The sequence below is a fragment of the Taudactylus pleione genome, unplaced genomic scaffold, assembly GCF_031769625.1.
Source record: "Taudactylus pleione unplaced genomic scaffold, aTauple2 ptg000040l, whole genome shotgun sequence".
NCBI lineage: Eukaryota > Metazoa > Chordata > Amphibia > Anura > Myobatrachidae > Taudactylus > Taudactylus pleione.
In genome coordinates, this window is record NW_028284442.1 from 3,915,332 (window position 1) to 3,935,760 (window position 20,429).

At 35.5% G+C, this 20,429-nt stretch overlaps 1 protein-coding gene across 1 annotated transcript; it reads left to right on the forward strand.

The window, feature by feature from the left end:
- The first annotated feature begins 11,058 nt into the window (after positions 1-11,058).
- Positions 11,059-20,016, forward strand: LOC148538321 (dynein axonemal heavy chain 12-like). Its single transcript, XM_088455383.1, has 5 exons — positions 11,059-11,091; positions 11,170-11,304; positions 13,714-13,832; positions 16,896-17,100; positions 19,590-20,016. Exons 1-5 carry the CDS (start codon positions 11,059-11,061, stop codon positions 19,965-19,967), a joined length of 870 nt encoding a protein of 289 aa, XP_088311509.1. The 3' UTR covers positions 19,968-20,016.
- The last annotated feature ends 413 nt before the right edge of the window (positions 20,017-20,429 follow it).

The following is a 20,429-nucleotide window of genomic DNA, read 5'->3' on the forward strand; positions in this document are numbered from 1 at the left end:
GGAGGGACTACTACTGGGGGCACTGCATAAAGGGGACTGCTACAGGGGGCACTGCATAGGGGGGACTGCTACTGGGGGCACTGAATAGGGTGGACTGCTACTGGGGGCACTGCATAGAGGGGACTACTACTGGGGGCACTGCATAGGGGGGACTACTACTGGGGGCACTGCATAGAGGGGACTACTACTGGGGGCACTGCATAGGAGGACTACTACTGGGGGTACTTCCTGAAATTATGGGGGGAGGGGGACGACAATCCACTACCATGCCAGGGCACTCGGATCCCTAGATACACCCCTGGTGCAAAGACCCCTGTGTTTTGGTTCTAAATCATTGTCGTGTGTTGGTTTTGGTAAAACCACCCTTAAAAAAATTGATTAAAACAGCTAAAATCATGTAACTTGGACCTGATTTTGTTCCTATAGTATTTTTAACATCAATAACATAAATTTCCAGTCATTTCCAGTCAACTTTGACCACCTCATAGCACCTGAAATCACGAGGGATGGACTTAATGCAATTCAAAGCACACAAAATCTTTTTTTAGATTCAAGGTCCAAACTTGGGGAGAAGACCTGAGTCTGGACTCGGTTATACTCAGGACCCCAAAGTTCAGGTGTGTTCGGTTTTCAACAAAACTGAACCACTTATCTTGTTTCAAACTGTGTGTACCCTATAAATGGTTCTGTATATGTGTTTTAGTGATTTATTGTGTTTGTGGTTGTGTAAAGTAATTTGTGCTTTACTGTATGTCTTTGTGACCAGAAATGTGAGCTTTGTCTTCAGATCTTCAGTTGTTCATACAAGGAAAAGGCAACCAGAATTGAGCATGTTTAATTAGAAGGAAAAAAATGGCAGCATAATCACCATAGGCGCAAGTGCAGAGGCAATTAGAGGAAATCCCCTATGTAGGTCAGACTTACTGCTTAAAATATGAAATATAACTTGCTGCCATTTCTATTATTGCACAAGAACTTTCATTGACTGCTCTATGCAGGGAAATGTGCATTGTAGGCCTTTCATGAAAAGGATACAATCAACGTTTGCTGTATAATGTATATAGTATTTCTATATAAAGTATATCTGTACATAGAAAATGTAAATGTACAGTAAATGATCGGCAAAGTGGGGATCTCCCATATCAAACCCCCCCAGTACCATAGTAAAGTACTTGGAAGAACGTCAGGCCAATTTTTAAAATTATTTGTATAGGCCTTCCTTTTGTATTTTAATTAACATTCAATATATTGTAGTCTGTACATTCTTCAGTATTCCATTTTTCACAGTTAGTCAGTTAATTTACTTTACTTCACAAGAAGAGTATTTTTTTGGCACAGCAGAACAGCCATGTGAATGATAGTGTGATAGAACAGTGCTTTCCTTCATCTCAAAGAACAAGATAAGAGTTGTCCTGTGCAACGTCTTAGAGGGTAGGAGCATCTCTATGATTGTAGAGTTGCTTGTTCTTTGAGTGGGAAGAGTAAAAAAGTACAAATTATATAGTCTCCATCTTGATAAACTACTTCAGGATTGACAGGCAGATCCAATGTACACTAATATTTAAATAAATCAAGAGTATTTGAATCTCTGACATTGCATGCAAATGCCACAATGAAGCATTGTAAATATATATATATATATATATATATATATATATATATATATATATATATACTGTCTGTATAGGAGCTGGCCATTGTGCTGAAATAGCAAGAGAGCATCTGAAACTGAGCCAGTCAGGGCTAGCAATGTGCCCTGTTGCTTAGCAGCAGCCTAGAGAGGGGTGGGAGTCAGGGACTGAGCAAGGTCACATCTCAGGCAGCCTGAGAGTGAGACAGCCTCCAACAAACCCATGAAGATGCCCTGATGCAGATACAGTAGCCAGGAATGGGCAAGTGGAGGCATAGCTATCAGGAATTTAATAAAAACAAACAATCATTGGAATGCCATCAACTGATTTCCATTTGATGGTGGCAAACATCGGACCACCACCATCAAATGGTAAAAACACATCAGAACAAAAAAAATGATGGTTAGTAAACATCAGATTCCAATGTCCATGCCTACGCTGAACCTGCAGGTGGATTCCAGCCACTGCTCCGTCTCCCACGTGATGTTCCCACTCAGCCACATACCCTTGGTGAACAGGAGGCACCTCCCAAGGAATTCAATGCTGTTCTCGGACAAGGGCACCATGGAAAGGAAGCTCATCAGGAAGCCTAATAATAACAAAATACATTCTGCAAAGAGGACAATGATCCCCCTGCCCTTCTTAACAAATCCCAGTGTCCGGGTCCCAGCCAGCTGCAGGACAGCAGCAGTGAAGGTTGTGGTGACACTGGTGAGATGCAGGAAACAGGAGTGAGATGCAGGGGGTTGTGGTGAAATGCAGAGGCCTGTGGTATAATGCAGGTGGATGTGGTAAAAAGCAGTAGAAGCAGGAGCATGAGGTGAGATGCAAGGTGCTGTAGTGAAATATAGGATGCTGTGGTGAAATGCAGGGGGTAGTAGTAAGAATTAGGAGGCTGTTGTGGGATGCAAGGAGCAGGAGGAAGAAGCAGGAGGCTGTTATGAGATGCAGGGGTCTGTGGTGAGATGCAAAGGACTGTGGTGGCATGGTGTATGTTGTTATGAGATACAGGAGGCTGTGGCAAGATGAAATTGCTCCTGTGTAATGACGGGGCAGGTCGCTAGTGTATATATATATATATATATATATATATATATAATACACAGAGTATATATATATATAATTATACAGTATAGTATAAAATAAAGTCCCTGGTAAGCATCTGTCGGTTTGTTTGGGCTAATCTTGAGAACCAGTGGACGTTTTTTGATGCAATTTTCACTGTTCTTAAGTTCATTTATTGAGGAAGGTTTAGGTGTATGGAGCATTTATGTATGGCAAAAGGGAGCCGAGAGGTGACAGTTTTAGTGAAGCAAGTCAATGAAAAAAAGGACGTCCAAGCGCTTTCTTGGCTTACACCGCTTAAACCGTTAAAGATATTTGATGGACTTTATATTATACCATGTAGAGATTGATACATATGATATGGTTTCTCCAGAAAAGATAATGTAAGCCTTGTTTCCTATTTCATTTATGTGAAAAATGATTCTTTCATTTTAAACGAGTCCAATTCCCGGTAAGAGTCTGCTTTGTCATGACAATAAATAAAGCACAAGGACAGACACTTAACGTGGGTGTAGTTGCCCTAAGTGGAGACTGTTGTTCACACGGACTACTATACGTGGCCTTTTTGCGTGTCACAACAAAACTAAATCTTTTCGTGTTGAGGTCAGGAGAGTAAACAACTAATGTCGTCTAGAAGGGAATCTTATAAGACTTTGGTTAAAAAAAAATATCACTAGAAATTCAAAATTGCTTTCTTGCGAATCTGAGGTGGGTCGCTATTATATACAGAGTGTGTGTGTGTGTGTGTGTGTGTGTAAACATATACCTAGGTTTGATTTACATCTAGTTTATCTGGATGGATAATGTATGAGCAGGTTCAAGTTACCTGGCAGTAGAGCAGTCAATCTGACCATTGTTTTGCTGTACATTCAGAGTTCTAGTACAGGAGCTCCTTTGATTCTATCTCTGAAGAGGTTGAAACCCATACAGAGGACAACAAGTAGTAAAATATGTATGTCCAATAGAACCTTTTTTCAATCTTAGGTCTGTTTATAATATATTTCTGTTTTAGATTAATGTCAAACCTTTTACACAGTTGTGTTCCATGAAACTGCACAGTTTAGCTTATATTTAATCTACACCTTGTGATTACTGTTGCACAGCAGCCACAGCAGAACAATTCTTAGTGATCCTGATATCACAATTTATTTGTCAAAAAACTTAAAGCCATATTGTCCTTCAATCGCTAGGAAGTATAAATAAAATTATATTACTTTTTTCTATGAAGATGATCTTGTCAGTTTAGTGATTATCTCAATATTTTTTGATGATGACTTGGATTATATGGGCCTTATTCTAAATCGGACACATAACAGCCACAAGCGTGGAAGTCTGCAGTAGCCAAATTTACTAAAATATGCTAATGAAAATAACTGTGTCTCTGCAAGTATCCGTCCATCTTCATGCATAGCCACCTCTCCGACCACTGTTTTTCTGGCACTTGCACTTTCCCCATGCCAGATGCAAAAGATCTGTCTGAAATATGCATCCCATCTCCATTCACAAGCACAGAAGTGAGGATACACCCTCATGACACTCCCACAACATGCATCTGTTCTGTGCGTCTGCATGATATCCGCCCAGTTGCCCACCAGAAACACCTACTTCATAGATGGAGAGAATCAGCCAATCACAGATCACACCATATGCTCTCCTTTCCTCCATCAGGGTGCGTATGTATGGTGAGACACATGCGCAGTCTGCAATTGCTATCTACGACATACTTGCAAGTTGATTATCAATATATACGTCTACCTTTGGACTTGTGTCTGACTCAGAATCAGATTCTACATGTACAGTATAAACATTTAAATAATAAATGCATCAGATGTATTTATGCTTTATTTACCAGTAATGTTGTGTAGAGCCACTAATTACTGATATTCTTTTTTTATTTCCCTGACTTGCTTTTATATTCTCCTTAGGTAGTTTAACTAAATCACAACTTTAACCACAGATTTCACATATTTGTCACTTAAAATCTCCATTTTTTTACACAATACCAGTTTTGTCAGAATATAATAATTTGCTTAGTTTACACAAATTTACATAAATGTAACATTCAGCTTCATCTTTTTCTTTTCCATGAAGCCACTATTCTTCAGCATGATGCTAATAGTGATATCCCCGATTAAGCAAATATTATACTTGGATATATGAATGATATGCCCAATCAGTGAATCAATATGTTTGCCCTGTCACAGCAAAGCCACTCTAGCAACCCGGGTTCTCCACTCCTGGATCCTCAGCTCTGCTCTTAGTGTGGGTGCCCTTTTTGAAGCATGTGGAACCTTGGCAAGTGAGTTGGTGTCACAAAGGGGATCCGACGTGATTCTCACTATTGTGGTCAACAGCAGCCACCCCAGCTGTGCACCTTGTTGTTTATGGATGTACGCCGTAAGACATCTATAACTTGGTTATACATGCCCTCAAGAAACTTTTACTAAATGCATCTTTTAGTTGCATCCTTTCTTTTTCTTTATATTTAATTGTATGTGGAAAGTACAAACAAAAAGTATGGTGGTCGCTCACATCAACTTAATGACATTGCACAGGTGCTCGTAAAGGGTGGGGTTTACACTGAGCTACAGAAAAAAAAAGGGATTTTCCCTCCAGCACACTGCAGCAAAAAAAAAATACTTGAATCCTACTTGATAATAGAAATTCAGAGGTATTGGTTTACATACATTTGCAAATATATGAATAAGCGCTGGGCCAAACGTCAAGGCTCCTCTATACCAGCGTCCCTGGTATAGAGGAGCCTTGACGTTTGGCCCAGCGCTTATTCATATATTTGCAAATGTATGTAAACCAATACCTCTGAATTTCTATTATCATGTAGGATTCAAGTATTTTTGTTTTTGCTGCAGTGTGCTGGAGGGAAAATCCCTTTTTTTTCTGTAGCTGTATGTGGAAAGTGTTTACAATGTGGAGAGTTTAGATAATCTGTGTGATATCAAAGAGCAGAAATACTGTAGTTAATAAATAAAGCAAAATTAAAAAATAATATAATATACCAGTATGTCTATCTTTTAAAATCATCATGAAAAAACTATAAATTATGTAACAAAAAATCCATAAAACTTCCAAATATGGATTTGCTCAATTCAAACTTGAAGCATATTACATACATATTCAGTGGTTCCCCCTGAAGTTTAGAGCCATTAAAAATGCCTGCTCTGTAGTGTTCAAAAATTGTCCCTTTTTTTCTAGTGAGCTTTAGATTTTAAAGAGAACCTATAACAGATTTTACACTGCCTTTTTTTACTTATTAAATAGTGTCTTGTGGTTCTTTTGTGACCCCATCCGCCTAGAGAAACCATTTAACAGAATGCGTTCACCATGTGCTATTCTCTCTTTCAAGCTACTTCTTCAATGCAGGAAACCAGTGAGGTATAGTTGAAGCCATACTGGAAGAGAACATTGTGTATACTCACAGCCCAACTCGGCTTTTAAGCCGAGTCAGAGCACAGAGGAAGCCTCTTTTATTTGGCTTATTACATAGTAAAAAAGACACTATATAATAAGCAAATAAAAAGTTGATGTAGAACCAGGTGACTGGTTACCCTTTAACCTGAACTTATTGCAGTGTAAATGCACACATATGCTGTACTCTTTATTGGTTAGATACATCTTTAACATTTTTGTGAAGATACTGTAGGTTCTGTAGGTATCTACAGAACATTTTGCAATACCTGCAAAAACATGATTATTATTATTATTATTATTATTATTAGTAGTAGTAGTAGTAGTAGTAGTAGTAGTAGTAGTAGTAGTAGTATTATTATTATTATGCTCGTTCTCTTATTGTGAAACCCTGGATAAATCCTATGTAATATGCTTATACCAATTGTTTACATGTTCATATAATATATATTTTTATATTGTTTGTATTTCACCATTGAATGTAGCATGAAACCAGGGGAGTAATTTTCATCAGTGTATTGTTTTTCTCCTAGGGGTTACGAAGAAAGAAGATGGATCATTTATTTTCCAGCTTAGCGACACTAATGTCCAATCTTCTCAGACGTATAGTAGAGGCCTCTCTCACTGACCTAGTGGAAATGATTGAAACCTATAGCGAAGGAAATCAGTATAAAGGAAATTATCCATCTGATGATCTTTGGCTCCCAGTGAAGGCTCATCTTATTTTACTATATATGGTATGTGTGTTTATAACCATGTTTATCATATTGTACATCACTTGGGACTTTCCTTTTCATGATGACAGAGGAAACCACCGTTTATTTTCAGGTGATCATGGTGTTTATTGCATCTGTGCTCTATGTGCATAAAGATTTACAGTCTTTTAGTATTAAAAGACAAAAATGTTTTTTTTTCTAATTGTAAAAAAAAAACCTCCTACAGCTAAGCAGATATAAATGGAGTGTGAGGATTAGTGCACTAACAATAAATGTTTAATAAATGAACACAGCCATCTGCTCTAGTCCAAGACTTGGTATTGCTCGGTATCTGTTGGTTTTAGTTTGATACATTCCCCTTATATCAGTCATTTGTTTTCTCCTAAGGCTGCAAGAATTCTTCTCAAAATTATTTTCAAAAGTGCTTACAATGACAGTTTAATGATATAAGCATTTATTTATTTTTGTGTGTTTTGTATACTAGGTGCATGTCTGACACATGAAAGCTTTGACAATGCTTTTTGTTTTCAACTGATAATGGCACTTAGTCCGTGAGTGTGGTAAAATCCATTTGATGGCTTGATTTAGAAATTGTTGTTTTCACACAAAGCATAAATATGTATGTTTTCATGCGATCTAACCTCTGTCATTCTTGGCAAAAACTTGGCTCTTAATCTGTGCTACAAATCAAGCCTATTTGCAGAGCCATAAATACAGGTGGCTCTGAAGCATCCTTATATAAGTTGAACAGGAAAACTATACTATGGTGCAGGCAAATATTTGACAAACACAGATTTGTTTCTTATACCTGTACATGCTGTATTTGCAACCTGCCTCCAAGGGCAGATTTAGGAAAAGGTCATCAACACAGTTTTAGCAACTTTAAAAGTGCTAGTTAAAGAATTCCAAGAGGTAAAATGTTGTACAATGTGCAGTTCAGTATGTTAAATGCAATGGAGTATTTACCTGAGTTGTGCCATTCACCTAATTAACCGTTGTCCCTAGAGATGTCAGTGGTTCAGCCCAGTATTGATATTATGGTGTGAGTGTTCATTCCAAGTGCTATTAACAATGAGTGAATGGTAATTACGGAGGTAAGGCAGTGATGACATGGCCAGCTATTTCAGTAAGATAATAAGGGGATGGTTGGATGGCTGAAGGCTACAGGGCAAGCATAGGTTGGGCAGAAGTTATCAACAGCAAATACTTACTAAATTATTCAATAGTTAATCATGTGCTTATTATTATATCATGTTATAACTTGTATAGTTTGTAAGTTCTCCACATATCTATACAACTATTTGTAATAATTCAGTGCACACATTGAGTACATAACAAACATTTCACAGTATGTAGGTGATACACAGTGGAAGTGTAGATATGTGAGATCAATGTGAAGATGTTATTAGTAAAGCCTGATAGTAGTATAGTAGGAAACTCTTTGCAATCACTTAAAAAAACCTATTATGACTCTTATTATTTATTTATTTATTTATTACCAGTTATTTATATAGCGCACACATATTCCGCATCGCTTTACAGAGAATAGTTGGCCATTCACATCAGTACCTGCCCCAGTGGAGCTTACAATCTATAAGACTCTTGTACTGATTATCGTTAAATGTACCATTTTATACTTGTTACCTGAGGGTAAAGTAGATGATCCATGTGTTATGCTTGGAAAATGGCGTATCATACAGATGTATCCTTGTACACCTTTGCTCCGCCAAATAGCCCCTCTTGGTGCACCAGGGTCCTTGCACCTTAGCTGCACAAGCATATTTTTTTTCCTCAAAATTAGCATCTTATTCACACCACTAAAATGACAAGAAATTAAAAAACTACATTGTTTTTGTACACTTTCCACTGGGGCTTTTAGTATGGCTGCAGCTATTCCTCCTAACACGTTCCATTATGCTTGATCTGCGGCTGTGTACATAGGTTGTACCAATGCCTCGCAACCTAGCATCTCTGGCACAGTGTGAGCAGCTTTTCTATGTGGCTACAATGTGACTAAAATGCAGTGTTTGGTGAAAAATGCTAAGTCATGCCAAGCATCTTGCACCGTATGGTAAAAAGACGCTTGGTGTATGAGTTTTAGACTTGTTTGCCCTCTAAACAAATGATAAGCTTGCCTTATCTAGTCTTACCTCATCTAGAATGGCTAAATTATCCATACCACTCACTACTATAAATAAAGGCTTTAGGGCAGTGGTTTTCATTCTCAACCACAGGTCATGTTTTGAGGATTTCTGTCTGTGAAAGCAGGTGGGATAATTACTGATCCAGCAAAATAGATGAAATCACTTGTGCATGATTAAAGAAATCCACAAAACATGGCCTATTGGTGGTACTTGAGGCTTGAATTTGAGAACCCTGCTTTAGAGCATTACTGAATGACAATTATTTGCAATATTTGAATGCCCCTTTGTATATGTGCAATGCCATTTTGTATACGTGCAATTTACTGTTTCAAGATTTTCAGAATGGGGTTTCCATATGCTTAATTTTAGAGTGTGGCCAGCCCATGGAGTCACCATAATTAGCACTTAACAAGATATAGTTTGGTCTGGTGCGCTGATTGGCCGACTGCTCAGTTCCACACACAGGTGGCTTGGTAGGAAAATTTGCCGTCACTAGGCATGCGTAGCAGCTCAGTTCCTCGCCTTATACTTCATGCTGTGGCCATAGTTATAGTAAAATAGGATTATGCAATATAGCTATTGTGAGCGTGATTTTAGTTCTGCCTGGAGGTGATTTCTGCCTATAAGTTGTATTCTCTTTCCTATTTCTGTAAACTTGAATTTAGTCCCTTCATTCTTTAAGTTGTTCCCCAAATGCTCTTTACAGTAGTAGTTATTTACTTATATGATTTTAAGAGCAATATTCAGCATTAAAATATATTGTAGAATATACTAAATCACAACACACTTAAAAAAGAAATTAAAACTACAGGGTGAAAACCAAAAGATTTTTTTTTAAATGTTGGGGAAATAGGTAAATCAGAAACTTGTCTAAATGACACATTGCTATGTATTTAAATCAGGAATTTTAATGCTAAATGATCAAATCCAGTACTTGGAATTATGCAATTTTGTTTCCAAGATGTTAACAGTGGGAGTGTTCCAGGATTTAAATTATGTTGTTGACGTAATGAAAATAAATCTTAATAACAATGTGTAAGAAAATATCTCAGTGGCTATTACTTATTGCAAATAACAGTTTAAACTAGTTGGAAGGTACAACTATAATTCTTTTTAACATTTAAGACAAGACCACAATATACTGAACATATGAAAGATGTCACAATGAAAGATCTCTCTCTCTCTCTCTCTCTCTCTCTCTCTCTCTATTCATTAGGGCCGCCCTAATGTGTTGTGTCTAGCAAGTGAAAATCAAATAATTAAGTCTATAGATACATAACAAACTGCTCTATTTGCCTTTGTTTTTCTGAGTTTGTCTATTATTAAAAGTTCCTTTAGCTTTGCAATGATTTTATCATAGATTTGGATTTTCATGACTTAATACATAGCAACTGTTAACCACTTCCACAACTTAAGGTCTTGTTTAATTAGTTTTGCTGTGCGTGATTGAAACTTTGTAGACTTGTGAGTAGAATGCACATCTCATCTGTCAATTAGCCAGCTTTTTGTCTAGCTAAAGCCATAAAGATTATGTAAAGCCTCATTCCTTAGGTGATCCTTAGACTGTCACTTTATGACAAGTGCAAATTAAAGGAAAATTTTACTTTCCCATTGAAATAGAGGTTTCTTCAAAAATCTTAATGAGTGGATTACTTGACTTGGGCTAGTTTTTCACCTGCTCAAAAATATATGCCTTGCTTTGTGAATACAGTCTCATGAGTCTCGACAATTAAACACTGTGAAAACACAAGGAAAAAACTTTAGATTCTTTTGCTATTTAAATTATTAAGCCACTGACAAATCAAAGGATCTATATATCTTTCAGTTGGATGTAAAAGCTGCAGGTATATAATGATGCCTATTTTCACAGTTGTTATATTCAACAAATGAATACAAAAACTAAGATAGCAATTAAAATATGGCTTTTTTAATGAAATGCGAGAACATTTTTGACCTATTCAACAATAGAAAATGTAATGTTTTATTAATATCAGTTGCTATGAATTTATTAAAGCTCTCTATGCACAGGAACAGTATGCATTGATAGTGTGTATTATCTTTTCTATAGAACGAGAAATGGCTTCTTCTCTGCACAGAGCCAATACAATTGTAAACATATAACTTATTTAAATAGTCATTGTTAGGATGTAAAATAAAGATTAACAATAGTGTGTTTTCCTCCCACAGAAACCTTTCTTAAAAGAATCAGATGTCAGCTTTAATCCATCTGTTGAAGAGATTGTCTGTTGCTTTGACAATATAGTGGAAAGTTTAGTTATCAGTGTCCAGCAGATGCCAAGGATTGAGAATTTTCTTTTCCAGGTAATTTGTTACAAATCCATTCTATTCATCTTTCCCAATCAATTATCTGTAATGAAAAGAGAGAGTTAGACATAGTTCCTGTAACCTTAGTAAAATCACATTAATGGTAACACAAGTATGCATGGAATACAACTTTTCTTCAAGTTGGAGTAGATAGGATGCACTCATGCCCATAGTTTGGGGGAATTTTTTTTGCATGGTCCATCAGCAACCAACATCATATACTGAATTTGAAGTCTGCTTTCTTTTCCGCCATTCCCTAGAGTCCAAAAATAATGCCCCACAACGATGATGAATATAATATATGACAGCATATAATGCATAATTGTGTTGTAAAAGATGGATGCTCATACAAGCACTGCATAATTGCTTACTATCTTAAGTACATAATCATAAAATGTTGTTGGAGCTTAATTTGTCCATTTTAGACTAAATAAAAGAAAAGGGACTACCTAACTATTTAAACATACATTGAGGATTTCAACGAGGCTCAGAAATTAACTTCTAGAACACAGTTATATAAGAACTGACAGAGAAAAATATAATGGGAAAAATTAGATGTTGGAAACCACCTTCTATGTGATAGATCACAAGACAACAGTAAAGATGTGTGTACATGTGTAGCTGACGTGGATCAGGATCCTGGTGTCGGAAGCCCGACAGTAAGTATTACGGTTAGGGGGAGGGTTAAGGGTTAGGCACTAGAGGGAGGGTTAGGCACTAGGCAGGGAGGGAAAGGGTTAGGCTGCGGGAGGAGTGGTTAGTCTTAAAGATGGGTACACACGTAAAGAACTAGTTGATTGGTTGGAATGAAAATCTGATAACATATGGGAGTAAATGATGATCAGCAATTTGCTCCTAAATACCAGAAAACAGAAATGTCGTCAGACAAGTTTGTTAAATGTTTGATCTTTACGTGTGTACCAGGCCTTAGGCTACAGTGGGGGAGGGTAAGGTTTAGGCTGTGGGGAGGTAGGGTTATGGTTAGGTGAAGGCTAATATACTTACCTCCATCTGTTGGAATTCTGACCCAATCAGGATATCGGCATAGCGTTCTAACCACCAGGATCCTGATCGCTGGCAACCCGTACACAACCTGTTTAGCTTCTTCTGAGAACAGATCATTAATAAGTGAAATAGTCATACTAGATGTATTAAATGATGTTTGGTGGTTGTCATTATTTTGTTCATAATTTTTTTTTGCCGATGTGAAATTTAGAATTATTGTATTCCCAAAAATCTATCAACTAATCCTTCATGGGTAAGTAGATTAGTGGTAATTTGATTTTATAAGTGTTTTATTGATTTGACACCTACAAGAGGAAATAATGTAAATAGTTCATATGTACTTATCCAACTTCATGTTACATTTCTTTCCAGCCCAGAAAAAAATAGGTTCAGTGACAAGGACTTCTACATTGTGAAAGTCTTGTGTTTGTTTAACATATAACCTGCTACTGTATATCATTTTTATTTTAGTTAAAGTTTTTTTCAGCAAACATGCTGTCTGATATTATTACAAGGTCTAATAGTAATTACACTTTTGATTCTCTTTTTCATATATTTGCCATAGTTTTATACTATGGTATGCTACTTTATTACCTGAATTATTCTAAAAATATGCCGAATCACATGAAGACTAGCTTGATGCACAGCAGCTACATTTGAAGAGTTTTTGATTGTAATGGTTGGTCTAGAGTAGTTAGAGTAACCTATAATCAAGTTTTCTAATGTTAAGGTATACAAACATTTCTCATATAATAGCATTAAAAAGATTGTCATTTTATAAATCCATGGTGTTTAATGAATAGTACAATAGTAATGTAACTTATTCATGCTACACCTAGTGAGCATTTTAGAAGCTGTTGGATTGATTATAGTGACAATACTGACTGAGGTGATAAACTATTTTTGCCTCAGTAGTAGTAATATCGAGGAACTGGAAAGTATATTCCAATATTTTGGGTTTCCATTCTATCATGTGTGTACAACAACATCATGCCTGTTTAGACACACATGCACACATGCCGCACACACACACTATTTTCTAAATGCTGCAGTATGGTGGTTTTACATTTCACATGTGTAGGAGTTTATATTTAATTTTTTTGTATCAGATCATCTATTGTGTTAGTTTTCTTTTTTATTATTATTATTATTATTATTATTAATAATACTAATTAATATTAGTTTAAGGAATAAAAAAATATCCACTTTAAAGTATATTTTCACATTTTATATATTGTACACATTTTATTACAAGTGTAAATGCTGCTACACTGAAAATGCTGAAATTCATAGTAGCAAGTGAATGAATACTGTACATCTTAAAGCAGTCTCTGGTGGGCAAGCTAGTGCCTGCTCATTACAGTTTCCAAAGGTAAACAATGGAGGTGCTTGTATCTGCAGGCTGTAGATAATCTGAAAATCAAATACATCGGTTCAGTACAAATCCATGAAGAGATTGTCCTGTCAGCCAAGGCAAGAATAAAGGCTGTGATTGAAAACAACATGCATGGTCCAAACAGGTTAGTACAAATACAACTGTTTAAATTAAATTAAATTAAACAATTCTAAGCAACATATGCATAGATATAAAATTTCATGAAATTCAAATCTATCTTATTTTATCTTCTGCAGTAACTGAACCATTTTCAGCATAAATTTCTGATCTACATCTATATGTGTTCTTATGTGTTTTCTTGTACTATTGCAATGTAGGTTGCTGTATATCATATAAAGGTAACACATTGTATGTACATGTTATCCTGTATAATACCGTTTGAGCTTTATTTAACTGGTTGAATTAAATCTTCTATTGAAATGCAGATGTATAAGTAGATGTTTAGCTGTTTAAATAAAAGACGATTTCCCAGTTGCTGTAGACTTTAGGAAATTACATTGTGAACCCAGCTTTTTAGTCCATTATTACAATTTTTTTAGGTAAGTTTCCTGTAGATTTCAGTACTGAGTAGCAGGTGTATGATTCCAAAGTGTCTTTACCAGTGGCTCAGCAGGGCCTCACAGCCATGCATTCACAAGAGACAGCTCATCTGTTTAATCCTTATGTTTTAGTCAACCTTCCTTATTATGCAGACAGGGCTCCTGATGCTCAGCTGGATTTTGACTCTCAGAATGAATTGATGGGTTGCTTTGATCTTGGCTGTGTATTGCATCTGTTTCATCTTTCATCTTAACACATGATCTTGCCAACCCCAACTATTGCTCATTTTCAGCAAAATCTATCAATATTGCTTTGTTCTCCCCTTTGGAAGTCCCTTACTGGACAGTAAACTTCATCAGCAGACAAATAGCAGTGGCAATTAAATGGGAATACATATTTTTTGCAAGCTATCAAATATATCCCTTGTCACAATTTAACAGTTTGAGTCTTATTTGCAATATAATTGGTAGCAATACAAAATGTTTCCATAGTATTGTACTTAACATACAGATTATACTTAAATATATTTTGTGCTTGGCACTCAGAAATCATAAAATATAATTTACTCAAAAGATAACATCCAGTGATTTTGAAACAATATAAATTAATGTCATCCAATTCTCAAAGTCAAACATCATGAAATAAACCTTTAAGAGAATTAATTCCCTTAAAGGAACTAAATTAAAATCATGGAATTCTAGCCCTTAAGTGCTTTTTTATTTTGGCCAGCTTCTAATAGTGATAAGATTTATGAATCAGATTGTCAAATAGCCATTGTTAAGTTAGTAACATCTTCAGGCAAGATATAATTTAAAATGGGAAGATTATCATGGAAATCTATGTTTACTTTTATCTCCAACTGGCAGCCATTATGATTGGTTATGATAAAATTACAATTGTATTATTCTCCAAAGGAGGGAGATGAACAGTGATAGTGTTGATGTGTTTTTGATGTTGCTTTTTGTAATCTCTTTAAATTGTTAATAAAATAGGGTACAAATGTGTCCTCATACACTATTGCTGCAGTCACACCAAACAGCCCTTACTGGCGTATGTAGGTAACTTAAGTCTCGGTTTGTGCCGAGTATATTTTATCATGTATTTTTTGCTCAAATATGTGTATAAGTCACAATGTGAAAAAAATGCCTAAAGAGCCAGCACTGATTAATTCAATACGTGACACTTGTTTATCTGTGTTCGAATGAGTCTGAATCTGTATATAAAGACCTGTGCGGTTAAAGTCACAGCCCAGTGTCTCTGGTACTGATTGAGTTTGTTTCGTTGCATGTGCAGTGCAAATGAGATGCAAATTTAAATAAAAAGTCACCATACTATGCTGCAGATTGTGGACAATGTTTTATAGTCACTCATTAAAATTATTGTTATTTTTTTATTAAGCATACCACTTCCAAATATAACTGTAGCTGACCTAATTGCAATCATTAACAGTGATTTTGGATGATTGAAGAAAACACTTTCATGTACTTTGTCTACAGATTAAATAGTTTAACATCCAGTATACCCTATTAATCATTGATTGGGTGTTGAGAATTTTTTTCTAAAAAATTAAAACCGATTTATTTTTAGGTAATAGTCAAAGCAAGGGTCTATTTGCTGTTGTCAATAACCATGTTCCTTTATATGCATGTATTCTCTATAAGCCTTTATATCTGCTCAAGCATAATATAGGTGTATCACATATGGGACATTGAGTTATTCTTCCATGGGACATCAGATACAGTAGTATCTAAGAAAAACAGTTTTATAGTGACCTGGGCGCTGAAAACAATATGGACTTCACTGAGAGATAAAGTCAATAATGAATTTATTACATAATCAAAAATTTATAAAATCCAAATATCAAAAAAGTGGATGGAAATATACAAGCATACCAGTCTTTGATGGTGAGTGTCACCTTAGGTAAAGCAACAGCAGGGGTTCTGGAGTACAGCATTACTGGACACTCACAAGCTTGAAACTGGGGTCCTGGTCTAGTAGATGGCTGCACAACATATCTGGCCAAGTAGATGGCTGCACACAGCTGGCCAAGCTTTTGGTTATGTAATAAATTCATTATTGCTTTTATCTTTCAGTGAAGTCCATATTGTGTTCAGCGCCCAGGTCACTATACACTGTTTTTCTAATTTACATTTTGGGAGAAGGGTACCCCTAGTAGTGACTACAGGCAGCAGATCCAGTTTGCGCTTAGAACCCATCATTTGTTTCATTTATACAGTAGTATCTAAGCCAGAATTACAGTTATCTTATATACATAACAAAAGGGTAAGTCTACCGTAGTCTGACATATTCATTATATAGTATCTCTTATATGCCTTTTATTAACATTGTTAAAAAAAATGGAAAATAAATTATTTTATTTTGCCAACAATAATACATTTTTAATTGGCTAAATAAATATAGGCCACAGTAGTATTTGACATAAAATATTGTACCATAGACACTGATTCCATTGATATTCACACTAAATGTTCCAAAGTGAATGATAAAACATGGCCTACAGCACATGTGTATGATGATTCAGATGTTAGTATTTTGGTTGTGTAAACAACTATATTTATTTCAGATTCTATGTACTTAGTGTACTCTTACTTAGCATATAAGTTTTTTTTTGCTTTGTGCGCTTTAGATACGCCATGGTTTACAATCCATTTTTGCACCTGCTCTCACCTCTTACGGAAAGGCTGATTGAAACGCTTGTCCAAAAGGATGTTGGTCTTAAAGTCTATGCCAAAGAACTTGACAATAAGAAAAAAATGGCATCAGATGTCGCTTTGTTGCCAGTGTATGTACCTATGAACATGATGCTGATGGATTGCTCTCAGATTAATCAGGTACATTATTAAATTGTTGATAAAGAATATTTGGGGTATTTTTAGCCAGTATTTTATTATATTTATCTAAATAGAAAGTTATTCTTGCTTGAGATTGAACCCTGGACATTTAGTAATTTCCATTACCCATGACACACTTTTATGAGTAGTCTAATACTAGTCTCTCAGGTTAATCCACTGTAAACTGTTAAAGTTATTTACCTTTTTTTAGTCCCAATTTTTTCAAGACATTGATCTCTATAAGGGGTATGGCATTTTGGGAGAAGGGAAGATATTGTAAATCTTGATGACTTCTATTTTGTTTAAATAATAGCCATTTAGAAGAAGGATATTTTAAGACCAGCATAATATAATTAAAATGAAATGCATGATTTATGACATTTCTGCTTCACATAAAGCTCTTTTTTTGTGCTTGAAATAGTAGGGCTGCTTAGTAATTTAATGAAGGCTTTTATTTATGCTGACCAAAAATGCAGTAACAAAGTTTCTAAGTAATTACATTATATCGTTGTTATGTGTTTTCAAAATGTTGCTGCAAAATAATGTTCGTGAAGTATAATAATCCTAATATAATAATAACAATAATGATAATAATTAAAAGTTTTTCATCCAAGTTCATCACTAGGATTTAAAGCATGAAAATTAAGATTTGTAGCTTTTACATACTGTACTGTATATAATAAATACATATGACAAATTAAACTAAAAGGATAAGTAACTGATGTGGTCCTGTTAAATTTGTTGGACAGATGTGTAATGTGATAAAATAAAACTTTAGTTGTTATATTTCTAGATAAATGGGTAATTTCTTTGAAAATATATATATAATATAAAATAAAGCTGTTCAAATGTTTATTTTTAGAAATAGAGATTGATTTGCTAAATGTGGATGTGGCTGTGTAACTGGCAGCAACACATTCCTAAACTATTAAAACTTTACCAATGGAGAATATTTACATTATTGTTCATTCACCTAATATTTTCATAGCTTTATACACTCTGTCACACCATTGCTCCTAGTTATATGCTTACATTTTTTTCATCAATGCTGAATTCTGGGATGAAATACATTGTATGGAAATATGGTTAAACTATACATAGGGCTTTAAAATTTTGTAAACTACAATTAAAAATGATAAAATGAATGATTATATTGCATAAATGTAATTCAATTGTATGTTGCTGCATTTAGAATCAGTTGGCCATGTTGACACTTGTTTAATGTGACTGACTACCAAGATTTCTTGCATTCCTCTAAAATCTGGTTTTAAAATATTAAGATGCTTAAATGGCTCTGAAATGTAATGATGTCCAATAATCCAGAACATACATTAGATTCTTGACTGCTACAAAATAATAAATTATGTCTATCTGCTGAAAACTGAACATCAGATACCCCTGTGGCACTGAACAATAGGGAAGTGCACCAAGGTACAGGATCTGCTAGACAATGATTCACTAGTCTCCAAGATATATTTTATCATATTCTTTTATGGGCTTTATGTCACAAACAACCTCATAACGGAAACAATTCAGTTTTCAATTTCATTTTATTAACCATTTTCGATTTCAAAATTCCTATTAAAATGTCACTTGAACCTGTAAACTGAAAACAAAGTCACTATTTACCCATGAGTTTCCCTTTACAATGGCATGCAGGGCATAGCACAGAGTGAAACACACATTACAATTAGGGGAAATAGGTTTATATATAACAGTCAAGGCTACCTGATTGTAATGCAGTGCAATGTGTTAATTTGCATCATTAGAGTACAACACAGAATAATATAATGACTGCTTGGAATATTTCTATCATTGTGAACACTCACATTATTGTTATAATGACATTGTTAAATCATTTTAATGTGTAAAAAAAAGCTATTAAAAAAATTGTCACTCCCCATAGAAGGCTATACCTAGAGAAGACTTGAAAACCAACTAACAGCTTCTCTGGGCCTAATTAAGACTAATGTACTGGAAAAGAGATCTCTTGAGTGCTGGTGAGATAATATTGCACATAGTTTTTGTGTCCCTGGAACACCAGGCTTATTTTTAAACAAAGGTTTCCTGTATATGCAACGTGCAGACACATTTCTGTAACCTCTTATTTATAGTATAGGTGAGAAAAGGAAACGCAGACTCCACAGTGTAACATATGTACAAGGGAGGAAACCTAAGGCCTCAGTAATTGCTCCTGATATAGGGATGTGCCCAAATCAATCTTGTCACTCCTCAGAAAGCAATGAAAGATAAGTACTATTCACCTGATTGCCTCCTTGCTCCGAGACAGCTGGTGTGACGCTTGTCTTCCTGATAGCCAAGAGTCTCAGATCTAACACAGGGATAAAGAGGAGCTGGGAGCTCGCTGAATCTAATTTTGACAGTCGATGGCTGTGTAGAGGGTCAGGAGGGATATAATCTGTGACACGTATGAGAAAGGAACAAAATTTATCTATGATTAGATGTCGCGTTGTCTGACTCTCTTACAGCGGATGATTGATCATACCCGCCAGCTGACTAATATAATAATTAACAAAGTTGCTACTACGTCTCAGAAGTTTAATCGAAAAATTTGCCAGCAGTATGATGGCATCGTCACAAAAATCATTGCTATTGCTGCTTCAACATCTGCCCTTGTGGAGCTTCAAAATTACATAGACAAGCTAAGGAGTGTGGAGCTCCTGGAGATTAAGGTAGGTTTCCGGGTATATCACAAAAACAGTTACTTAACTGCACATATTATCAGAATGCTATATAAATATGTTACCGGCTCTGATTTCTGTATAATGCTACAAATTTTAATATTGGCTAACATAAAAATGTCAGTCCTGTGCCTTATTCATGTAATATGTTGTATTTCATTTTGATGCTACCTCTTCTGAATTCCAAGTAATGTCTTTCACCAATTAGTTTGGGTGCCAGAAATAATCTGTCCCTTTTTCCTTGTCAGAATTTGGTTATTTTCTTCTGTGTTCAGCCAGGCAGCTCTTCTTCAGATGATGTTGTGAAAGTGCCACAATGACACATGGTTAGTAAGCAGCAGTGGTGACAGTGACTGAGTGAAGGCTTGCAGCATATATTAATAGTAATACAACTTGTAAGAAGTTGAAGGGTAAAAACACACTTTATATATTGTCACTTTTCTAGCTGAGCAGCTGATAAGTCAATTTGGATTATAAATTGGATTCTATATGGAGGTGATCCCACTATTTCTGAGGTTATCAAGCCCATTATGGCAAGATTTAAAGCTTTCATTTATCTTCTGCTTCTTCTAATTTATCTTCTTGTATAGTGGCAGCATTTAGGCTTGTTTGGAGAGCGCCTGACAT

What these genes read in the sequence shown, in the direction of transcription:
- LOC148538321 (XM_088455383.1), top strand. Translation starts at nt 11,059, where the DNA reads ATGGCTTCTTCTCTGCACAGAGCCAATACAATT. An exon ending in TGCACAGAGCCAATACAATT is followed by an intron (nt 11,092 to 11,169) that starts GTAAACATATAA and finishes TTCCTCCCACAG; the next exon opens with AAACCTTTCTTAAAAGAATC. An exon ending in TTGAGAATTTTCTTTTCCAG is followed by an intron (nt 11,305 to 13,713) that starts GTAATTTGTTAC and finishes TTGTATCTGCAG; the next exon opens with GCTGTAGATAATCTGAAAAT.